We start from the raw sequence: 20,285 nt of genomic DNA, 5'->3' as shown, positions 1-20,285 counted from the left end.
GTCCCACTACTTCCTCCCATCTCATCCGCTCTTTTGTGCTTTTAAGAATAAAGAGTACACATTTAGGGTCCATGGTTTCCGGCAGCAGGCTTGGTCTGAGCTGGCTAGCCTGCCGTAACGAGAAAAGGAAGTCTATGCTTTGTGCTTCACGCAGACCTCTTCTCTCCCTTCTCCCCCAACCTCAGCATCCTTCGGAAAGCCCTGGATAAGATTGCAGAAATCAAGTCTCTGTTGGAAGAGAGGCGGATTGGTGAGTTAGAGACCGCCCGGTGGAGTGATGGTTCCTGAGAGCGACAGTCGGGCTCCCTGTGGGGGCGCCTGTGACTTCAGTCCAGTGGGATTGTCTGGGGGTTTCTGACGGAGCAGCAGCAGCCTGGGGCTAGGAAGGGAATGGGGATGGTCCCCAGTGCTCCCTGTGGACCACGCTGATTGCCCTGCTCTGTCTACTGTCTGGGGCACTTACCCCCACCCCCTTTACTACTGCCACCTCACATTTCTTTCTTTTTTAAATCCACACCCTCAGCCATGAAAGCGCAGAGTTCTAACCATTGGACTGCCAGGGAATTCTCCCCCCTCCCATTTCTTGCTCTGAAGAGAACCTGGCCGTGTTTTGAGAGCTGCACCCTGGGGGTCTTGAAACCAGCCTTCCACATGGAGTTTACCTACACGCGGCGCTGGCTTCCAGATCCCTCAGGCTCCTGGGGCCTTCCCGACTCTCTTGCCCCAGTGAACCCACAAACACACCTGCTCATCCATCAAAAATGCTGTCACACCACCAGCTGGGTTTGTATAACGTGGCTGGGTGTGTTGAACCATGCCCAAGGAGATCAGGGGTCTGTCTACATTCGTTTTTAAAAATTTTTGGTTGTTGAACTACAACATATGTTAATAGGAAAGAACACAGATGTGAACACACAGCTTGCTGAAACTTTTCACTAACTGAACAAAATGTTCACCCAGATCAAGAACTAGAACGTGACCACTGCCCCCCAACCCCAGCTTCTGCCCTTTCCTGTTCCTTCCCCTTAGGGTATCCACCCTCCTGGCGGCTCTCCATCTGTCAGTCTGAATGTTCTCACTGTGGGCATCTTGAGGAAGGGGCAGGATGGCACATGGGCCCTTGGTGCTCACTCAGGCCAGGGTGCTGCAGGCTGAGCTCTGAAGGCCCAATGTGGGAGGGCTGGGGTGGGCGCCCTATCTCTGATATCCTGAGGGCTCACGTCTCTCTTTCCAACAGCGGCCAAGATCGCAGGCCTGTACAATGACTCGGAGCCGCCTCGGAAGACCATGCGCAGGGGGGTGCTCATGACCCTGCTGCAGCAGTCAGCCATGACCCTGCCCCTGTGGATCGGGAAGCCTGGTGACAAGTGAGGGTAGGCCCTGGGTAGGGTAGGGGCTGGCAAGGCGGGGGCTGGGACTGAACATTTTAATTCTGTTCTCAGGCCCCCGCCCCTATGCGGGGCCATTCCAGCTTCTGGGGACTACGTGGCCAAACCTGGAGACAAGGTGGCTGCCCGGGTGAAGGCCGTGGATGGGGATGAGCAGTGGATCCTGGCCGAGGTGGTCAGTTACAGCCACGCCACCAACAAGTGAGTGGTCCCCCAGCCCCATGGGCTGTTCTCCCGTCACCACAGCCGCATGGGCTACACTCTTACCCATCTGCAGGCTGGGAGAAAAGCTACACCCCTGGGTGCCTGTGGGGACCAGGGGACTGCTTCCCCTCCCTGCCCTCCTCTCCCTTCCTCACGACTCCCCGACTTGGACTGTGACCCTGACCCTTTCTGCATCCAGCCCTTTCCTTTCGTCCACCCACAGGTATGAGGTAGACGACATTGACGAGGAAGGCAAAGAGTGAGTGTGCTGGTGGGGGGTGGGGGGCCGTGGAAGCCGGGGGGGCAGCCAACCTGCGGGGATGGGGCCCCCACCTGACCTCAGCCCCACCCCCAGGAGACACACCCTGAGCCGCCGGCGGATCATCCCACTACCCCAGTGGAAGGCCAACCCGGAGACGGACCCCGAAGCTTTATTCCAGAAGGAGCAGCTTGTGCTGGCCCTGTATCCCCAGACCACCTGCTTCTACCGCGCCCTGATCCACACGCCCCCACAACGGGTAAGGCAGCCCCCACAACGGGTAAGGCAGCCCCCACAGGAGAGGCCGTCCCTAACATCAGGGCCAGGTGGCCACATGGCTCCTGGAGTCACCTTCCTACCTCCTTCCCCTCTTGTCCTCATCTCACAGCCTCTCTGAGCTCAGAGGGCCCTGTAAGTTGCTCTCTGTCTTCTTCTTAGTCTTCCCTCCAGCCCTGCCCTCTGGGGCAACACTGGCCCACCCTCCTCTTCCTGAGTTTCAGAGCCTTAGCGAGCCCTGAGCTGAATGGACATGATGCGTACACTAGTCTAACCTTGCTTTTGCATTGAGATAAGAAGCTCCATGCCCAGGGCCTGTCTTGGAGCCCTTAACTCCAGCCCCACTGCCTTTTCTTTGGCTGAACCGCTTTCCCTCATGCTCTTAACCACATTGCTGATGCCCTGGTCACCTGATGACAGTTTAAAGGCTATTCTTGCCTCTTCCTCCGGGATCCTTGCTGTTGCCCTCTAGGTTGTCCTTGATCCCTTTAACCCAGGCTCCCTGGTGCCACACCCTCCAGTTACGGCCCACCCATGTAGGTGGTGGTCTCCTTGCTCTTCATCCCTTACCCTTGGCCTTTTGTTGCTGAGGAAAGAGTTCTGTAGTAACAGGGACTGTGTTCACACATCTCCACTTCCTGAGTGACTATGAGGACAGGCGTGTCTGGGGGCCACGAGCCAGAGGTTCCTGTCACTAGCTTAGTGGTGGTGCTGTGGGGCGGGGGGCTCGCCTGGAGCTCTCTGACCAGTCCCTCCTGTCTGCCTCTGCTGCAGCCCCAGGATGACTATTCCGTCCTGTTTGAAGACACCTCCTATGCAGACGGTTACTCCCCTCCCCTCAATGTAGCCCAGCGGTACGTGGTGGCTTGTAAGGAGCCCAAGAAAAAGTGAAGTGGCCTAGTAGACTCGCAATCAGCTGACACCCTCAAAGGGGGACGCACAAGATTTTGTGATCAAATAAATATTCTTCCTCCTTGTCCATGTCTCCTGGGTTTTGCTTTTCCAGACCCTTCTCTCCCTCCCCACTAGGGCGAGCTAGAGGCCACCAGGGGAGATGGCCTCATTGGGTCCCAGTGGGCATCTACCCTTCTAGCTCAGGTTTGTTCTTTGCTCCCAACAGAGGCTCTCTGTTTAACACACATCAGATTTTATTTCTGAAGCCATGGCTGGGCTTGTTTCACATGCCTCCAGAGGACCACTCACAGCTCCCAGCGGAAGCGGAGCTTGCAGCCCGCCATCTTCTCAGCATAGTGGGCTTCAAAGAGCTCATTCTGGGCCACAGTGAAGGTGGATTTCCAATCACCAGTGATGCCTGGGTAGAGATGGCAGGAAGGAGGTCCCGGCTGCAGAGGTGGCCCCGAATGGCCGAAGGGCAGCTCCATTTGAGGCTCCCCCACTTCCCAAATGCCCACACCCGCCCCCTGGGGCGGCTCTCACCTTTCCTCATGAAGGCAGAGATGCTGTGGTCCATGACTGCAGTGGGTATGGTGCTGTAGTTGGTCATGGGGTTCTTCTTCATCTCTTTGAAAGATGTGCGCTGGACAATGTGATCCACAGTCTCCTCAGGCAGGGAGCGCCCTATAAACTCCAGGATCTTCTGAATCTCCCTTTTGGGGTCCTGGAGCAGTGGAGAGGCTCTTCAGGGAGGTTTGGATTACTTGCTGAGCAGAAAAGGGAGGCGCCTTTCTAACCCTGAGGGGATCTGGCCATTTCTGCCTAGAGACCTCAGGCCCTGTTCCTTGACTGTGGTCCTCTTTTCCAGGGGCAGGTGTGACTGTCTTCTACCCTGTGATCCTTGATCACAGAGGTCTGGTTCCTTTTGGCTGAGAGGAGGGACAGTCCCCTTTCATAATGGTGGTCCCAGGAGAAGCACTGGCAGTACAGAGCAGATGAATGTCTGCACGTGTTGCTGACTCAGGCGTTAGGACATAAAGGGCTGCACAGGGCGCTGCCGCGGAGGGGGCACTCCTACTCTTCAGTCCTGGGCAGGGGATCCAGGAGGGCTGGTCTGTGGGCTGCCATAGGGGAGGGTGCTGAGTGGGCCTCAGCAGGCCCTGTGAGGTTCCTGCCTTCCTAAGTGTGACACGGAGGGAAATGGGAGCTGGTGGTCTCACCTCCTTTATGTCCTCGTAGAAGAGGTAGAGAACAGGGTGGGTGTGACTCAGCTCCCACCACTCCCGCACGTGCTGGTACCAGGACCCGTAGCACACTGGAGACAGGGCAGATGGCCGGGACACAGAGGTTGGCATAAATTTTAGCTGGTGCCCCTTGACTCCACACACCCCCCACACCCCCCCCCCCGGCCCCGCCGCCCTCCAGAGTCAGCCTCACCTTCCCCGGCCATGAACTTCTCCAGGAAGCTGTCCCAGGTGCCAGGGTCAGGGTGCACCTTGGCCATGCGATAGAAGTGGTAATAGGAGACGGCCACATCCTTGGCGTTTCGGGCGATGTAGATCACCTGGAGGGGCAAGTGATCACCCAACCCCAGCGTCGTCACCACATGGCACACCAGGCACTAGGTGTCCCCCCTTTATGGCCTCCTTGCCAGGGAGGTTCTCTCAGTTTGGCCAAAGGAGAAGCAGGTAGAGGCTGACTCGCCTGCAGCCCTGGGGTGCAGGCAAGATCCAGCTGGGACCTGAACCCTGCTCTGATGCTAAACTCTGGGCTGAACTCTGGGTTCCTGAAACTGTTATTTTATACTAATCTAATCCCCTTAACGCCACTCTGTCTGGATTTGGAACAAGGCATGCCGGGTTCCCACCAGCCCCTCCTCCACAGGCCTGTGAGCACCCAGACTGCACAGAGGAGTCTCATTTTCACCAGATACCTGACCCCACTAGAGCATCAGGCAGATGCCCCTCACCCCATCCTTCTTAAGATGAGACCAGGCTGGAGGAAGTGAGACCTTCCCAGAAGGCAGGGCCAAAGCTGGGATGGCCCTAGAAGCCTCCTCTGGCTCCCTCTGCCATTCACCTTGACTTTCTGATCCAGCAGGGTCTTCGGAAGCAGGGCCAGAGGCAAGTGTGTCTTGAGGAGCCGTGGGGCTGGTGTATCTTTCAGAAGCTCAACACCTAAGCCGTAGGTAGGGCAAGATCCGTGAGCTGGAGCCCCAATCAAACCTCCCTCCACTGTGCTTGCCCCCAGCACCCTGCCACACACCTGTGGGAACCCCAGGGGCCTTGAACTCAAGGAAGGGCACCCGCAAGAAGACAGGGGCTCTCTGACACTTCTCCAGGTCACCCTCCTGGTAGATCAGGTCCAGGATCTCGCTCACCCAGGTGGTGCCTGGCAGGTGGGAACGGATGGGGGATGAGCAGGGCTGAGGCCATGCCCCTCCCAGCCCAAGGTGGGGACTGCAGCCCAATGGAGGCCTGGGTATCCCCATCACTTACCCGACTTGGGGTAGGTGCTGATGAGCAAGTCATCAGGCCAGGCTTCAAAGCTCTCCAGTGGCCCCAGGGCCTCTGCAAAGTACTTGATGAGAGGGATGCCCTTCACATACTTTGCTGGAGGGCGGGAGGTATCCTGGATCAGTTCCATGCTGTCTTCTCAGGGGCGCCGGGGTGTGGCCTCCTTCCTTGAACAATATGTCAATGGTGCCAGCTGTTGAATTCTTGCTTTGAAGTAAAGAACCCAAGGCTGAGGGAGCCTGAGCCACTTGCCTGCACTCACAGAGCTAGCTCACAGTGTGGTGGGGCAGGGATTCAAAGCCAGATCCTGTGTTCCTGCAGTGGATCACAACTCAGGGTGCATTTTCATTTGCCTGCAGAGCTTTTAAATCAATTAAATCACTCTCTGGAGATGGGACCCTGATAGCAGTTTTTTGGAAGCTCTCCAGGGGATTTCAATGTGCACTTGAGAAAACCTCTAGGGCCTGCCTGGCTGAACTTCTGGCCAGCTGCTTTGTCTTCTCCCTTCTGCGATAGGCCTAATCCTGATGGGCTCCTCCCTCTCGTTTCCCCCTTGAGCTCCCCTGGGCCCTCACATATGGAAAACTCCCAAAGGCCAGTTGGGCCTGAGATCCAGCTTGCCCAACCAGCCCCTCCCAGTTGGAGAAAAACACAGCCAATTGAGCAACTGTGTCAGAGTTTTGCAGATGAGTGAGCAAAACTGATGACTCAGCGGAGAATAGGAAGTACGAGGAGGAGAGAGATTCAAGCCAGGCTGGACACTGAGTTGAGCACTCCTAGGGGAAAGGGTACTCACTTCAGTGTTCTTGCCTGGAGAATCCCAGGGACGGGGGAGCCTGGTGGGCTGCCGTCTATGGGGTCGCACAGAGTCAGACACGACCGAAGCGACTTAGCAGCAGCAGCAGGGGAAAGGGCAGATGGTGAGAAGTGGGAGTGGAGAGATCAAGTGACAGGACCGGAGCCAGAGCCAGCAGCAGCGAGAGGTGAGCGGGATCCAGCCCTGCTGCCCCCCAGCCTCGCTCTCACCTGATCTCTCTGGATCTTGGCCTTGTGACCCTGCCTGTGTCTGCGTGGGGCTTAGAACAGGCACGGTGTGGTGAGTGCAGGACCGCTCTCTGAGCTGCAAGCTTTGTAGTTCCCAAGTGGGAGGGGCCTGGCGCCAGCACTGGGACTTGGCTGTCCTCCAGGAAGGAGAGGGTTACGTCTGGGGTGGGAGGACCCTCCTCAGCTGGAACCCAGCTTAGCCCGGCCCGAAAACCCAAGATGTGCGTTACTGTGTAGAAAACAGAAGGCTGAAACTAGACACAATGGTGCAATAGTTTTTCGGGGTTTTTTTTGGTGTTTTGAGCTGGAATCCTGACCTGCCCTCTAGACTCCTCCTCTGTTGAGAGGGCCAAGAGACAGCTTTTTCTAATGTGCCTTGTCTAGAAAGGGCAGGGGAGAGGAGGTGAAACGGGGCACTCACGGTTCTGCCGGCTCCAGGCCAGGTTTGAAGATGCCAAGGGTTCAGGTGGAAGGCAGCCCGCAGGCCCCCAGCAGCCTGAACATTCCGGGAACTTCTGGCTCTGACCACAGGGTAAGTCCAGAGTCCAGAGGGATGTATGTGGGCAGGGTGATGGGGTTTGGGGTGGAGCCATGCAAGGCAGGCTCTTTTTGAGGCAGCTTTGGATAGGAAAGAGCCAGAATGCTTGCGTCAACCCTGGGAGTTATTTGACTTCTCCACGTGCCCCTGCTCCACATGTCCCTGGCTCCACGACTCCCATGGAGGGAGCTCCAAGGACAGCGTGGAGCCTCATTTATGGTTGGTAAAACAACAGCCCCCAGAAGGTGCTTTTCTTTCTCTGGGTTTGAACGAGGCTCCGCAGACAGAGACAAGAAGTTGGGGCTTCGAGAGTCACAGGACCTTGTTGGGGGAGAGCACCCTCCTCTCCTCCTCGGCCTTTGTTCTTACTCTTTGGATTAAAGTCCAGAGTCTTCCCTGTTGGCTCAGACAGTAAAGAACCCACCTGCAATGCAGGAGAACCAGGTTCAATCCCTGGGTCGGAAAGATCCCCTGGAGAAGGAAATGGCAACCCACTCCAGTATTCTTGCCTGGGAAAACTGATGGACAGAGGAGCCTGGCGGTCTACAGTCCATGGGGTTGCAAGAGTCAGACACAACTTAGCGACTAAACCACCAGCACCACCAGAGTCAAGCTGGGCACTGGAGCTGAGTGGGCTCTGCAACCAGGGTGTGAGTCTCCTAACCCCTCAAAGGACAGTGTGACTTCAGAGGTTGGGCCATGCTGTGGCCAGCAGCCCCTCCCCGCTCCCCTGTCCTCTTCAGGCCCCAGTTACCAGCAGGGTCTCTGCTTCCTACCCATGCTCCCCACCCCCGGAAAACACCAGCAGGTACCCTGAACTCAGACTTTTTATTGTATTCAAGTAAAAACTGGCCAGAGCCACAAAGGGTGGCAAAGAAAAGGAGTGGGTGGAGGTTGAGAATGCTGGGAATCAGGTCTTGAGCATGTCAGTCCAGTGCTCCTGTGGAGACAAGAGGGTTGGTGAAAGGCAGCCCAGGAGACAGGGTGGGATAGAGAGGCTGGGGTCCAAGCCACTTCTTACCTCTTCTAATTCTGAGTCCTCCTCGTCCTCCTCAGTGCCCATCCGGCACAGCCAGATCAGGTCTCCCCACAGCAGTGAGTTCTTACAGCTACCAGCGGGTATGGTTGATAGGAAACAGAGTCAGGATCACAAGCCTCCTCCAGGCCAGGACCTGGGTGCCAAGAGAAGGCCTTGGCTACCCCCAGGCCTGGACTTGGGCAACTGGGCACCCCCTTCCCACCTTCCTGGAGTTAAACCAGCCTGGCGCAGGGATGTGGGACTCACCCAGGGCATGCGCCCTCTAGAGGCAGGAGCTGCCCTGGTTCCTCCTGCAGGAACTCCTCTGCCAGGCAGATCACATGGGCTCTTAGGGAGCAGCCAGGGTGCGGGCAACATAGGGGGCTCTCTTCATCCTGCAAGAGGTGGCAGGCAGGTAAGAGAGAACGGGGAGTAATCATGTAGCTAACAACGGACCACACACTGTTCCAAGGGCTTTACATAAAAAACCTTATAAGGCATGTGCTACTGTATTTGCATTTATGGAAAAGAATCCACCTGCAATGCAGGAGACCTGGGTTTGATCTCTGGGTTGGGAAGATCCCCTGGAGGAGGACATGGCAGCCCACTCCAGTAGGCTCGCCTGGAGAATCCCCATGGACGGAGGAGCCTGGTGGGCTACAGTCCATAGGGTTGCAAAGAGTCGGACACGCTGAGCAACTAAACACAGCACATAGATAAGGAAACTGAGGCACCGAGAGGCTAAAATACTGGTCCACAGGGACTAAGCTGGCCAGTTTTCTCTGAGTGCTAGCAGTGATTATGTAACAGCATGGCTAGGGCAGCCAGACCTAGAGCTCCTTACAGGTTGAGAGATCTCAGATAGGTCACTTAATCCTTGAATGGCAAGAACTCAACTTACACTTACTGAGAGCTCAGGAGAAGCCGGACACATCATCTCAGTTAATTTATTAAATATTTATTGGCCACTTGCTCTGCACCAGACACTGTTCTACAGTAGTGAAAAGGAACTAAATGCCCCTGTGGAGTTTAATATGGGGGTGGGGGTGGGAAAGACTGATAATAAGGTAAATAAAATATACAATATGTCAGACAATAACAGGCTTTAAAGGAAGCCAGGGAGATGTACAAGAAAGAGAGGCAATTTTAGATGGAGAGCCAAGGAAAAGCTGACCAGAGGAGAGGTGGCATTTTCTTAAGATGGAGGGTCTAGGGAAGAATCTTCCAGTCCAAGGGAAAGGACAAAGGCCCTGAGGAGGCCTTGGCATTGAGGAATAGCCGCAAGCACTATTCCCATTGTAGAGATGGGAGCGGGACTTCCCTGGTGGTCCAGTAGTTAAGAACCCGCCTGCTAGGGCAGGGGACACAGGTTCGATCGTTCGTCTGGAAAATCCCACATGCCTGGGGAGCCCGAGCTTGTGCTCCACAAGAGAAGCCATGCCAATGAGAAGCCCGGGCGGCAAGTAGAGAGTAACCCCCGCTCTGAGCAACTAGAGAAAGCCCATTGACAGAAAAGTAGACCGAGCGCAGACAAAAGCAAAAAAAAAAAAAAGGATAGAGATGGGGGTAGAGTGGCCAAAAGGTGTCAGTGGACGGCCCTGTCCCTTGATCCTAAGTCCTCTGAACCCTAAACTGCTCTGACCCATCTTACCTGGAGCGCACGTGCGCACAGGGTGCAGCGGACGTCGACGTCTTGCTGCGGCTCGAATCCCATGTCGTCGGAAGGACCTGCTTGGCTTCTCGGGGGTGGGGCCCGGGGTGGCGGCGGCCCGAAGGCCAGTGGCATGTGAGGTGGCGGCGGCGGGCAGAGGTCCTGGCGGAAGTCAGCGCGCAGCCAGCGCAGGGTGAGCGGAAGGCGCACCCAGGGCGGCGCGCGCAGCATGTGCGCCAGGACGCGCAGGTGGAATGCGAAGGTGGCCTCTCCCCGCAGGCGCCGACCCACGTGCGTCAAGCGGCGCGAGGCCTGTGGGTGTTGCCAGGCCCACTCGAACTGCAGGCGAGGGGGTACAGAGCTTCAGGATCAGCTGAGGAAGGGGTCCGCGGGGGGAAAGGGGTCGCCTGGGGAAGGGAGTCGCCCCGGGGAAGGGGGCTGCCCGGGGAGGGCCCTGAGCCCTAGCCCTGATCCTCCCGCTGCCCCCAACTCCTTTTTACCCTAAGGGCGGCCACTGCAGAAGGGAAGCCGTGTACGATGAGCACCATCTCCCTAGGGAAGAGAAGGAGGGCGCGCGACCCGTGAGCCCCCTGCCCCACTCCGTGTCAAACCGAATCCCCTGGCCTACCGGAGAGTGGAGTCACATCGGCTTCACCCCTAGCTCACGAGGCCCTGCTCCCTTCGTGGAGATATAGCCAGCCCCTCGCACCTGCTAACCTCAGGCCCCACCTCTAGTCACAGGTGCTGAACAGCCCTCTTCAGTTCCTCTCCCTTCCAGGCTTTCTCTATTCTAACCCAGTCTTGTTCACCAAACTCCCTGTCACTGACCAAACGTAGATCAGTCCTCTTCCCACCCAATCCCGTCTTCTGAGACCCAGGCCCAAACAGGGCTCCTCCTCCGCGGCGATAGGCCCGCCCCCGTTACTCCCGCCCCCGGCCCTGCCCCCTCGCGGGCCCCGCCCACTGCCACAGGCCTGGCTCCGCCCCTTTCAGCCGGCCTCTCCCTCGCCGGCCCCCGCCTTCTCCTTGAAGTCCTCCTCCAGACAGTGACCCGCCTTCTCTTACCACGGCCCGCGCCCACTGGTCCGCCAGGCCCCGCCTTTTTTGCGGCCCCCGTTGTGCTGCTGCACTCGACGCGCAGGGTTGACGGTGAACCCCACGTAGACGCGGCCCCGGTGCCGAGGGTTCAGACAGTAGAGCAGGTAGACGCCGAAGAAGCATCCGGGGCCCATCGCCAATTTCGGGGTCGATTGTTGTGGCCTGTGACCCGGGGAGGGCTGGCCTGCCACGGCCACAAGATGCTTGTTTCAGAAAAAGCGCTTGGGAGCTATCCCGAGGTACCCTAGAAGTCACAGCAATGCAAACCCGTGCACCCTCTCCTAGTTGGAGCTAGGGTGTCCAAACCAGCGCACAGAACCCGGGTTGCTGTTCAGGCGGCGGGTACCGATTAGAGTCTGCTGGAGCCTCATACTGACTCTGACAGGAGCGGCAACCGAAGGCAGTTGGAAAACGGCTTGGGATAGGGCGGAAGTGCTGAGTTTACGGACGTCTTAGTAAGGGCGGAAGTAGGTGCCTCAGCGGAAGTGGCGCCAGTAAGGGCGGAAGCAGTGTGGCTGGGGTCAGAACTGGGGTCCCATCCCCGGTGGGCTGCCACCCTCCCTGGGCTGCCACAATGGAACTCAGTGCCGAGTACCTCCGGGAGAAGCTGCAGCGGGACCTGGAAGCGGAGCACGTGGTGAGTTGAGCGGCCTGAGCTCGTCCAACGAGGGGAACAGGGCTCCTGGGGGGCGGACTTGGCACCATCCACGCCATTCTGCTCCATAGGAAGTGGAGGACACGACTCCCAACCGTTGCGCGTCCAGCTTCCGAGTCCTCGTGGTGTCGGCCAAATTCGAGGGGAAGCCGCTGCTTCAGAGACACCGGTGAGATTCCGGGAACACCTTCTTCAGCGCGGCCCCAGCTCTGGGACCACATACCGGGCCGCTTCCTGAAACCTTAACTCTCACTCTCATCCATGCGGCCCAACCACAGACCACCACCCCAGGGATCCCGCCTTCGTGGCCCCAGCATCAAATATTGAGACTTAAGCCCTCTACCTCTCTTGTTCCCAGGTCCCGGGGACTACAACCTGGGGGACCCCTCCAGTCTCCCGGCAGACCCTAGCTTCAGGGACTGCGACCCAGGCCCCAGCCTGCCCATTTCTAACCTCATCTCTCTCCCAGGCTTGTGAACACTTGCCTAGCAGAAGAGCTCCTGCACATTCACGCTTTTGAGCAGAAAACCCTGACCCCAGAGCAGTGGGCCCGTGAGCAGCAGAAATAAGGGACCCGGACCTGCACACGCATTAAATTATGAATCAGGGCCAGCTTCTGTGTCAGTGTGTTGTGTGTATGGGAGGTGTGCAGAGGCTGGGTCTAGGGCCTGGCTTCTCCCTGCCCTCCACTCTCCATTGTTTTACTTTGGACAAGTCCCTCTCCACACATAGGCCTGTGTCCCTACTTATAAAGTGAAACGTCTGTCTTTAAAGTCCCTTCCGGCGTGGGCCTTCGTGGACTCCTCGGATACTTCCAATACTCACCCAACCCCCCATTCTTTGACCATTTCTGGGCGTTCTGTTCAGTCCTCTTTCAAAATACACAGATGAGAAAGTGCCCAAGGTTTCAGGACCCTGGGAAACTTGCAAACCTCTCCTTCCTCCCAGTATATCACTCCAATGTCAAAGCATAATAGAGGATTCCACACGCCCCCTACAAGTCCTCCACAGCCTCAGGAACCTGGTCCCCCAGCAGGGCCTTCCCAGCGCCTGGAATGCTGGTGTTTTCTGGCCCCTGGAGAAGGTCCAGTGACCCTTTGGTCCTGGGCTTGATGTGGCCACAGCTGCCCCCGGGGTGAGGTTTTTCTGGGATGGAGAGGTGGGCTGGGCATAGGGGTAGGGTTACAGCAGGAAAGTAAGGTCACCAGAGCCACGCAATTGGGGCAGGTGATGCCCTGGTGTCAACAAGGGTGACAGGGTTGCCTAGGCCTTACACAGACAAGGTCTCCACGACCCAAGAGGAATAGCAGGTGTCCTAATTGGGGCCAGGGCTCTTTGGGGGAGAGAAATTGTGGGTTTCAACCATCCCACCCACCCTGTTCCTCTGTTTTCAAGGCCAGTTTCTTGGCCCCTAAATTACTGTCACACACACACACACCCCCCCCCCCACCACCTCTCTCTCTTGTTTCTCTGGCTCCTCGGAGCTAGGAGTCATGGTGAGTAGGGGCTAACCTTTCTGAGTTCCAGGGATCCTTTCCTGAACTTTTTTTTTTTCAGTTTCCCTGGACCAGGAGAACTGGTAACTACTCGCAAGTCTGCTTCACTGGGAGAGCCCAACATCGCATTGTGTGTGTGTGTGTGTTGGTAGGGTGGGGGTGGGGAGGTTAGGCTCAGGCTCCAGCTCCAGATGCTCTGCTTCTCTCTATGCCACACCCCTGATTGGATCCACCCCCCGTGTTCACAGAGCTGTGGCAGAATCCCTACCCTTTCTATAGATGAGCAACGGAGGCCTGGAGAAAAGGGACTTGCCCAGGGTCACATGGCTTACATAGAGACTGAGGCTCAAGTGGGCAGACAGGGACATTTGTATGGCAAGCCCAAGGGGAGTAGAGGTTCACATGGGACATTTCCTCCTTGCTGGTCCCTGCATGGATGAACGAAGCCCTGCTGTGGCCAGGACACCCATCGTCAATAACCCTGTGTCCCAGCTCAGGGGGTCACCTGCTAAGTTGGCCATCAAAAACCGACTTCCAACCCCCCTTCCCCCAAGCCCCTCTCCACTCCTTGCCAATACAGGTCCCTCTTACAGAGGCCAGGCCCAGGCAGAAGCCACCGACAAGGCTCAAGTGGCAGCCGCACGGTGCAGGAAAGGCTCTGAACTGGACGGAAGACTGTGTCATAACTCAGGATCTGCCCTCTCCTGCTCTGCCCCTCAGTTTCCTCACTTGTAAACTAAGGTCGGGCCCACTATTTTGGGCCTAAGCTTCCTCCCTACAAAGAACCCCTTATTTTGATCCCTTGGGCCTACAGCTTGACAGCTGTCATGTAAGCGCTGGTTGCTTCATTTCCCCAAGCAGCAGGGTCAGGACAGCTGATGTTGTGGTTGACTAGCAAAGGCACACTGGGGCGTAAACATGAGAATGACTGAGGCGCCGTCCAGGCTAGAGCCCTGAGCAGCTCAGACCTACCGGCTGGAAAGCAGAGCAGGCTCCCCACCCATGTCAGCACAGGGTGGCTCCCCCCTGCCCCCCAAAGGCCTGTTCCTATCTGCGGAGGGCGGGGGTTCCCAGGCCCCGGGATCTGCTGCCTGATGATCTGGGATGGAGCTGATGTAGTAATAATAGAAATAAAGTGCACACTAAATGAAACGCACTTGAGTCATGCCTGAACCATCCCCCAGCCCACCCCCACCCCCCTGATCTATGGAAAAATTGTCTTCCATGAAACCAGTCCCTGGAGCCAAAAAGCTCAGGGACCACTGGTCTAGGGTCATCTAGAGGCATCTCTCCAGCCCCTTGCCAGGGGTCAGGCTCATCAAGGCTATGGAGAGGGAAGCACAAGGCAGGTCAGTTCAGCATACCCAGCATCCCCTTGACTAGTCATCAGAGTCTGCGAGGTACCAGAAAATAAAGCCATTTTATTATTATTTTTTTATCCGCCATTGTGGCCTGAGGAGTGGGAATGGAAGGGAGGGAGGCGAGGCTGTCGGCCCCAGCCGATGGTCCTCTACTTGGCCTGGACTGTCTCCTCCAGCCTATCCAAGCGCTTCTGCAGCTCCTGCACCGTGGCCTGGAGCTTTCTCATCTCCTCCTCCAGCCGGGATATGGCATCCTGGGGAACCCCAGGCAGCATTAGCCCCAGCCCCTCCTGGGCCACTAGGCCTCCTCCCATGAGCCCCCAGGGCTTGGACCCCTTTGCCTCATCCAGAGAACTGCAGGCCTGTAAGCCTGGAACCTGTTTCCTGAGGCCTCAGGATTATCCACTCCCAGCCCCAAAAGGATCCCCAATATTGTGTATGTGGCTGCCCCCAAACGCCAGCCTCTTTCCACTGGGTCAGTGACCACATCAGTAGCAGCCCCTGCCCTACCCCACCTTCCTGCCCTGGTTCCCAGGCTCCCATCTGCCTCTCACCGAGCTGGGAGCACCACTGGCCTCAGGTGCCGTCCTCTTGCGCCCAGTGTCCAGGCCCCGGTTGACCCTCAGTTCCCGGCTCTTGGGGGGCACGTAGCCATCTTTGAGGGAGATGAGGAGGGGCCCAGCATCCCGACCCCCCAGCCACTCCTCAGCCGTGAGGGCAGCATCAGGCCCTGCAGTGGGCGGGTACAGGTCTTCCTGGAACAGGTCCGACTGTGGGGCAAGGCCAGGACTGGTTAAGAGAGTGCTCAGGCCACCCACCACCCGACCACTCCGAGAGCCTGAGGGGGGACCTGGGAGCATCACCTTTCTAGGCACCGTCATGGCAATGGGTTCACACTTCCGCTCGTGCAGCTTGTAGAATCTGTGGAAACGGGAAGGTGAGCAGTGCCCACAGCATGGCTGGGACTAAAGGTCAGCATGGGGGTCAGCGCTGCTCAAGGAGTGCACTCAGGTCAGGGGCAGGGGCAGTCACCTGGCAATCTCACACTTGTTCACCTCCAGACCACGTTTGGGCATGTAGCCCATTCCACGCTGGGACTCCTTGGAACTGAACATAGAGAGATAGTGCAGGAACGGGGCCTCAGAGGTGATCTCGAAGTACCGGATAGAGCTGTCCCCCTGCAGGCAGTAGGTGCATGGGAGGGTCAACACCAGCAGATGCCTCCAGCTGTGGTCCTTTCTAAGTCCCCCTGCCCACCTCACTCCCCTGACCCCCTGCCCAGCAGGGTCACCTTGCCACAGAGGTAGACGATGTTGGTGTCAGGGTCAAAGAAGGGCAGCAGGACACCACTGCTCGTGTCCAGTTCCTGCAGAGACAGTGGCTCCTCCAGGTGCTTCTGTAGAGATGGGCAGGAGACAACCATGAGCCGGGCCGTGTCAGGACTCCACCACTGGAGAAGTGGGGCCCGGGGCTGAGAGGCCAACCAGCGGAAACCCCCATCTCATGGTGGGTAAACAGGCCCTGCCCTTCCAGCCAGGCACGTGGCGGGGCAGAGGGTACTAAACCTGGTCCGTGCCCAGTACTCACTGTGTCCCACAGTGCCACCTGCCGCTCGCTCATGCGGCTGAAGCCTGTGGTCAGGATCTTTCCATCGGATACAAACACGGCACGCACGGGCCGGGTCCCCTCATGGGGACGGTCTTTCTCCTGGAAGGAAAGGGAGGGGACCAGTCAGGCATCCGCACACACCCTCTAAGGGCCAGGCCCCAGCTAGGAGCTGGAGAGGGCAGCATCTAAGGGAGCCTCATCAGGGGTGGGGGGTGGGGGGGATTAAGCTCCTAGGGTCAAAGGTCAAGGCAACTCACAGCTACTATGGTGCCTTTTCGGGGCTCAATGATGCGGACTCGCTTGTCACGGCAGGAGGTACAGATGAGGGCGCCATCTCGGCTCCAGTCCACGCTGTAGATGGTGTCCGGGTGCACGTCGGAGCCCAGCGTCAGCACGGCCGCCCCCGTGCCCACGTCCCACACCAGGATCACATTGTCACAACCTGGGTGATGTCCCCAGTGTCAGAAGCCAGGAGCCTCCCCCCTCACTATCAGGTAGCCAGCCCTCCCCGCATCTCCCCCTTGGCACCTGCGCTGAGCAGCACGTTCTGGGCCGTGGGGTGCCAGGCCACAATGCCCACACGCTTGGTGTGGCCCTCCAGGGTGACGACAGGCTCCCGCAGGGGCAGCATTAGGCCCCCATCGGGGATCTCCCACACCTGCAGAGAAGAGGCGAGCGAGCGAGTCTTGGTGGCACCCAACATCAGCTCTAGTGCCTGAGCCCCCTCCTGGCCCCTGGGTCCCCCCTACACTCACCATGACGGAGCAGTCCTCGGAGCCACTGGCAATGACGTTATCATTGTGTGGGCACCAGGCGATGTCCAGCACCGGGGCCGTGTGGCCACAGACCATAGGCACATTCTTGTCTACACGGCCAGTCTGGAGGACACAGCGGGGCTTCTGAGGGAGGTGCTCTGGCCCTCTAAACCCAATCCCACCTCCCCACGCCCCTTCAGAGAGGCACAGAGGGGAAAGTTGTGGGGTCCCTGGGAGGCAGAGAGGGGCCTAGGGTGGGAGCATTTGGGGCTCCTCCCCAGTCCCAGAGCTGTCTGGGCAACTCAGAGGGCTGGCCACAGGTAGCGCAGGATGGACATGTGGGCTTGGTCCTGCCCCTCTGTCAGACCCTGGCCAAGTTCCTGCCAGCTCCATCTCAGCTTCTTATCCATGTCCTGGGGCCTGGTACCCCCACCCTCACCACCACCCCAGATTCTTCCATGGCACAACAGGCCAGGGTCCCCAGCGTGAGACAGGCTGAGGGTGTGGTTATATCAGGGCTGGGGCTCCCCAGGGAAGCGTGTGTGAATGATTGGCCTGTGGGAACAGGTCCCCACGAAAGGACAAGGATGGGGAAGTCTGTTATAACGGGTTTAAAATGGCTGCTTCCGGGGACGGCTGCTACAGCAGGGTTTCCTGTGTGAAGCGCGGGCCCAGCTCTTACTCCGACAACCACTTCCTCTTCTCTATGTTTCCATCGGGCCTTTTAAGGTAACAACTGAGGGCCCATCTCCCCTTCCTGTCTCACCCCCCAAGAGCACGGGAGTGTGCTGGGGCGGGGGGGTCCGCAGACAGCAGGGAGGGCAGGATTTGAGGGAGACCAGGGTTGGGGCCGGGGAGAGGGTCTCTTACCTCATCCCTGCCTGTGAGCTGGGAGCCACTGAGCTCGCTGGGTTCCCAGGGGCTCAGGGAGGTCCCTCCAAACCCTAAGAGCACTGCTGGGCCCGCCCAGACTCCATCCCAGGCCTCTCTCTGTGCAGGAGAAAGCTCCAGGCTGAGACTTGGGAGGGCTAATCCTGGGTCTGCAGGACTTGCTATTTGGCACTTCCCGTGTCACCCCCTACCCTGAGCTTCAGCTCCATCCGAGCGCTGCATGGAGGCGCTGCAGGAAGCGTAAGGTTCATGTGGCTCAACCCGGTTTTGCAGAGGACAGCACTGCGGCCCGGGATGGCTGGGTGACAGTCACCTCATCGGGGCCGCCAGGGAGCCACTAGTGACCTGAGGCCCCCTTAGGAGAAGGACCTGTCCCCAGGGCTCCAGGGGCTCACCTTGCCCAGGGGCAGCACCAGGAAGGCCCCTCCCCCACTGGCCTCACAGATCAGGGCCACGAATTTGGGGTTGACAGCACAGAAGCCACTATCCCAGGTGTTCTGTGAGACGCGCACATCCTCATAGCACTGGTCAGCCTTGGCCGGCTGTCCAAACACGTGGCGGAACTTGCTGGAACGGACCACCTGCCGGCTCATCCTGGTGAAAGAGGGATGAAAAGCTTTTCTCCCCTCAGGTCAACCCTGACCTTCCAGTGGCCCCCATCTCTCCCAGGACACCCACCCCTCAGTCTGGCGGTCATGGTCTCAGCTAACTTCCCTGCCGCTCTCCTCTGTCACTGACATCCGGCTACCCTTATACATGCCTTGCCCACCCCTCCTCATCCCTGGCTGACCTGCAAGGCCCACCGTCTCAACCCATCCCAGGCCTGGCTTCCGTACCCTCGGCCTCCACAGCAGAGCCTGGGGTGAGGGGTAGCACCTAGTGCCAACTTGACCACGGACTGGCTGACAGACACAGGGCCCATCCTCTCTGACGGGCCACCCTCCGGGGCCTCAGGACAACAGCTTGGAGGGTGCACTCAGCCTCAGCGTCCAGACCTCACACCCACATGAGGAGCCGCCTAAAAGGCAGGGGCCCTCCCCACCTCTAGGCCCAGGCTGGACACATGGAGTGAAATGGCATGTGGGTTTGCCTGGGAGGCATGTCCCTCGTGGCCGGAGGGCTTCCCCAGCGGGTCTCGGCACCAGAAGCAGGCAGATGGCTGGGGTCCCAGCATCTCCTCCTTCTCACACCTCATCTTCTTGCCCCAACTTAAGCAGGTGCCCTTAAGTGCCTTCTCCACCCCACTGAAGCCATCCACAGGAAGGAAGCAGCCGGTGCTCACTTCTCGGAGGTGTAGCGAGAACGATTTTCCTCCACGGCTGGGTGGACAGCGAGCAGAGCCAAGGGACCTGCCTCTGGCTCTCCAGGCTCCAGGCCCCATGCTGGGGCCCCAAAGCATCTCCTGCCAGCCTGGTGTGGGGGTCCCACGGCCTCTCCTCCACTGCCTCCCTCGTGCCTAGCCCTTCTCCCTTGGAGCTCCCGCCACCCTCACCCACCCTGGGACTGGAGGAGGCTTGTGGATCCACCTGTCCAGAAAGCGGATGAGGCGCCTGTGAGAGGAGCTGGCTGGGGGCAGGGGACCCGTCCAGGAGGGAAGCCGGGGTCTGGGAACAGGGGAGCCCCAAATTGGAGGCTGGGAGACAGGAAGCCATCGCCCCACCCTGCCTCCTCCCCCACCGCAGGTACCAGGCCCCGGAAACCACGGAAAGGGGAACTTGGCCTTTTCTTGTTTTGCTCTCAACCCCTTCCTGTCTCCAAGCTCAGGGCAGCTACTGGGCTCACCCCACCCTGCCCCTCACCGCCACCCCAAAGACTCCGTTCTGGGGAGAGGCCGGCCGGCGGGTGTCCTGACCCCCGGGCTCCCCCACCTCCATCTTGGCTGCGTGGTCCCTCACCCTCGCCCCCTCACGGAGCTCTGGGACACACGGGTGGACCCTCCCACGCGCACCCACACGCTCAGGCGAGTCCCTCCACGCGGGGCGTGGACGGGCCCCGTCCCCACCTCAGAGCCAGCGGCTCTGACAGTCTGTCCACCCCCACGGCCGGCTTCTGCCAAGCTCTCGCCTGCCCCACAGGTGGCCCAGGGCAGCGATGCCGAGCCCGGGTCGCCGGGCTCCAGCCTTACCTGCGGCTGAGAGATGAGCGACCCCCCAGACGGAGGAGGGCGAGGAGGAGGAGGAGGAAGGAGCCGGCGGAGCCTGAGACCGTCCGCGGAGGATGCTCTTGTCAAGACAATGAATGAGAAGCGGCGGCGCCCGCCTCCTCAGGGGTGGCAGCGCCCCTTTGGGCGGAGCTCTTAAAGGGGAGAGCCCTTCCCTCCGCCGAGGCGCCGCCTCGGCCACCAGCCCGCAGCCTCCCCTCCCTTCCCGCCGCGGCGCTCAGCGCCTCAGCTGCCAATTCCAAACCAAAACAGATGCTGCTGGCCAGTCGCTGAGAATCTAATCTGCACTTTTTTAATGTCAAATATGCAAAAATAGCCTGTTCCTTCTTCCCTTCTCCAGCCCACCCCCAGCCTACTCGCCATCCTTTCCCTGGCATTCATAAAATGGCCCATCAGTTCCCTCAAAGTGGGTCTTAGTTTAGCCCCCATCCCTAGCAAAGGCTGTGTTACCATCTCTCTGCCCCACCTCCAG

At 58.7% G+C, this 20,285-nt stretch overlaps 5 protein-coding genes across 47 annotated transcripts in view; 2 read left to right on the top strand and 3 right to left on the bottom strand.

Annotated features, from left to right (window-relative positions):
* SGF29 (SAGA complex associated factor 29) overlaps positions 1 to 3,104 on the top strand; it is a 30,257-nt gene extending 27,153 nt beyond the window's left edge. For 5 of the 6 annotated variants that reach the window (XM_086375076.1, XM_086375080.1, XM_086375077.1 and 2 more), the window contains exons 5-10: positions 186 to 250; positions 1,238 to 1,367; positions 1,443 to 1,589; positions 1,816 to 1,851; positions 1,948 to 2,110; positions 2,902 to 3,104. In XM_086375076.1, coding sequence (XP_086231202.1) covers positions 186 to 250; positions 1,238 to 1,367; positions 1,443 to 1,589; positions 1,816 to 1,851; positions 1,948 to 2,110; positions 2,902 to 3,018 — 658 coding nt within the window. In that variant the 3' untranslated portion in view covers positions 3,019 to 3,104. Of the gene's footprint in view, positions 1 to 185; positions 251 to 523; positions 1,000 to 1,237; positions 1,368 to 1,442; positions 1,590 to 1,815; positions 1,852 to 1,947; positions 2,111 to 2,901 lie in introns of those variants that run through there. The other variant, XM_086375078.1, reaches the window with a different exon arrangement.
* A 153-nt stretch (positions 3,105 to 3,257) lies between these two features.
* LOC147345184 (sulfotransferase 1A1) lies at positions 3,258 to 7,110 on the bottom strand. Of its 17 annotated transcripts, XM_086375085.1 has the most exons (10): positions 7,003 to 7,110; positions 6,564 to 6,810; positions 5,800 to 5,898; positions 5,520 to 5,704; positions 5,287 to 5,412; positions 5,101 to 5,198; positions 4,459 to 4,585; positions 4,242 to 4,336; positions 3,565 to 3,745; positions 3,258 to 3,439 (listed from the first exon to the last, which is right to left on the bottom strand). In XM_086375085.1, the coding sequence occupies exons 4-10, from the start codon at positions 5,665 to 5,667 to the stop codon at positions 3,327 to 3,329; spliced, it is 888 nt and encodes a 295-aa protein (XP_086231211.1). In that variant the 5' UTR covers positions 5,668 to 5,704; positions 5,800 to 5,898; positions 6,564 to 6,810; positions 7,003 to 7,110; the 3' UTR covers positions 3,258 to 3,326. The 17 variants fall into 17 exon arrangements, with proteins under 17 accessions (XP_086231211.1, XP_086231212.1, XP_086231217.1 ...); XM_086375086.1 differs by lacking the exon at positions 5,800 to 5,898 and having other exon boundaries at positions 5,520 to 5,744; XM_086375091.1 differs by lacking the exon at positions 5,800 to 5,898 and having other exon boundaries at positions 3,258 to 3,470.
* Positions 6,294 to 14,189, top strand: BOLA2B (bolA family member 2B). Of its 16 annotated transcripts, none has more exons than XM_086375119.1 (6): positions 6,294 to 6,520; positions 7,020 to 7,113; positions 10,295 to 11,523; positions 11,613 to 11,710; positions 13,099 to 13,120; positions 13,631 to 14,189. In XM_086375119.1, exons 3-6 carry the CDS (start codon positions 11,461 to 11,463, stop codon positions 13,697 to 13,699), a joined length of 252 nt encoding a protein of 83 aa, XP_086231245.1. In that variant the 5' UTR covers positions 6,294 to 6,520; positions 7,020 to 7,113; positions 10,295 to 11,460; the 3' UTR covers positions 13,700 to 14,189. The 16 variants fall into 16 exon arrangements, with proteins under 16 accessions (XP_086231245.1, XP_086231237.1, XP_086231247.1 ...); XM_086375111.1 differs by having other exon boundaries at positions 13,592 to 14,189; XM_086375121.1 differs by having other exon boundaries at positions 13,099 to 13,169.
* SLX1A (structure-specific endonuclease subunit SLX1A) lies at positions 7,929 to 11,299 on the bottom strand. Of its 5 annotated transcripts, none has more exons than XR_015154577.1 (6): positions 10,854 to 11,299; positions 10,289 to 10,340; positions 9,789 to 10,127; positions 8,405 to 8,532; positions 8,141 to 8,291; positions 7,929 to 8,059 (listed from the first exon to the last, which is right to left on the bottom strand). XR_015154577.1 is itself a non-coding variant. In XM_086375101.1 (6 exons), exons 1-6 carry the CDS (start codon positions 11,018 to 11,020, stop codon positions 8,030 to 8,032), a joined length of 804 nt encoding a protein of 267 aa, XP_086231227.1. In that variant the 5' UTR covers positions 11,021 to 11,299; the 3' UTR covers positions 7,929 to 8,029. The 5 variants fall into 5 exon arrangements, 3 of the variants coding, with proteins under 3 accessions (XP_086231227.1, XP_086231229.1, XP_086231228.1); XR_015154578.1 differs by lacking the exon at positions 10,854 to 11,299 and adding an exon at positions 10,518 to 10,652; XM_086375101.1 differs by having other exon boundaries at positions 8,141 to 8,228.
* A 249-nt stretch (positions 14,190 to 14,438) lies between the features above and the next one.
* CORO1A (coronin 1A) lies at positions 14,439 to 19,892 on the bottom strand. Of its 3 annotated transcripts, none has more exons than XM_086375072.1 (11): positions 19,778 to 19,892; positions 18,048 to 18,246; positions 16,762 to 16,884; positions 16,535 to 16,664; positions 16,264 to 16,448; positions 15,986 to 16,105; positions 15,690 to 15,794; positions 15,431 to 15,576; positions 15,262 to 15,319; positions 14,953 to 15,168; positions 14,439 to 14,652 (listed from the first exon to the last, which is right to left on the bottom strand). In XM_086375072.1, the coding sequence occupies exons 2-11, from the start codon at positions 18,243 to 18,245 to the stop codon at positions 14,548 to 14,550; spliced, it is 1,386 nt and encodes a 461-aa protein (XP_086231198.1). In that variant the 5' UTR covers position 18,246; positions 19,778 to 19,892; the 3' UTR covers positions 14,439 to 14,547. The 3 variants fall into 3 exon arrangements, with proteins under 3 accessions (XP_086231198.1, XP_086231199.1, XP_086231200.1); XM_086375073.1 differs by lacking the exon at positions 19,778 to 19,892 and adding an exon at positions 19,149 to 19,295; XM_086375074.1 differs by lacking the exon at positions 19,778 to 19,892 and adding an exon at positions 19,179 to 19,281.
* Positions 19,893 to 20,285: the final 393 nt, after the last annotated feature.

Source organism: Bos grunniens, chromosome 25 (genome assembly GCF_055505025.1).
Source record: "Bos grunniens cultivar Pamir isolate PY7600 chromosome 25, Bosgru_T2T1.0, whole genome shotgun sequence".
Lineage (NCBI taxonomy): Eukaryota > Metazoa > Chordata > Mammalia > Artiodactyla > Bovidae > Bos > Bos grunniens.
Note: the sequence above shows the minus strand (reverse complement) of the source record. Positions and strands in the feature narration are given on the sequence as shown.

Bases quoted from the DNA above. Each gene is read 5' to 3' on its own strand.
- BOLA2B (XM_086375104.1), top strand. From the start codon at position 7,033: ATGCCAAGGGTTCAGGTGGAAGGCAGCCCGCAGGCCCCCAGCAGCCTG. The intron at 11,711-13,098 runs GTGAGATTCCGG...TTTTTTTTTCAG, and splicing joins CCGCTGCTTCAGAGACACCG to TTTCCCTGGACCAGGAGAAC. The intron at 13,121-13,617 runs GTAACTACTCGC...TTGCCAATACAG, and splicing joins TCCCTGGACCAGGAGAACTG to GTCCCTCTTACAGAGGCCAG.
- SLX1A (XM_086375101.1), bottom strand. From the start codon at position 11,020: ATGGGCCCCGGATGCTTCTTCGGCGTCTACCTGCTCTACTGTCTGAAC. The intron at 10,341-10,853 runs GTAAGAGAAGGC...TCTCTTCCCTAG, and splicing joins ACCAGTGGGCGCGGGCCGTG to GGAGATGGTGCTCATCGTAC. The intron at 8,229-8,404 runs GTGAGTCCCACA...ACCCGCTGGTAG, and splicing joins CTAGAGGGCGCATGCCCTGG to CTGTAAGAACTCACTGCTGT.
- CORO1A (XM_086375072.1), bottom strand. From the start codon at position 18,245: ATGAGCCGGCAGGTGGTCCGTTCCAGCAAGTTCCGCCACGTGTTTGGA. The intron at 16,449-16,534 runs GTGCCAAGGGGG...GACATCACCCAG, and splicing joins GAACGTGCTGCTCAGCGCAG to GTTGTGACAATGTGATCCTG. The intron at 15,320-15,430 runs GTGACTGCCCCT...CCGTTTCCACAG, and splicing joins AACAAGTGTGAGATTGCCAG to ATTCTACAAGCTGCACGAGC.
- LOC147345184 (XM_086375085.1), bottom strand. From the start codon at position 5,667: ATGGAACTGATCCAGGATACCTCCCGCCCTCCAGCAAAGTATGTGAAG. The intron at 4,337-4,458 runs GTGAGGCTGACT...CCCTGTCTCCAG, and splicing joins GAAGTTCATGGCCGGGGAAG to TGTGCTACGGGTCCTGGTAC. The intron at 3,440-3,564 runs GTGAGAGCCGCC...ATCTCTACCCAG, and splicing joins CTCTGCCTTCATGAGGAAAG to GCATCACTGGTGATTGGAAA.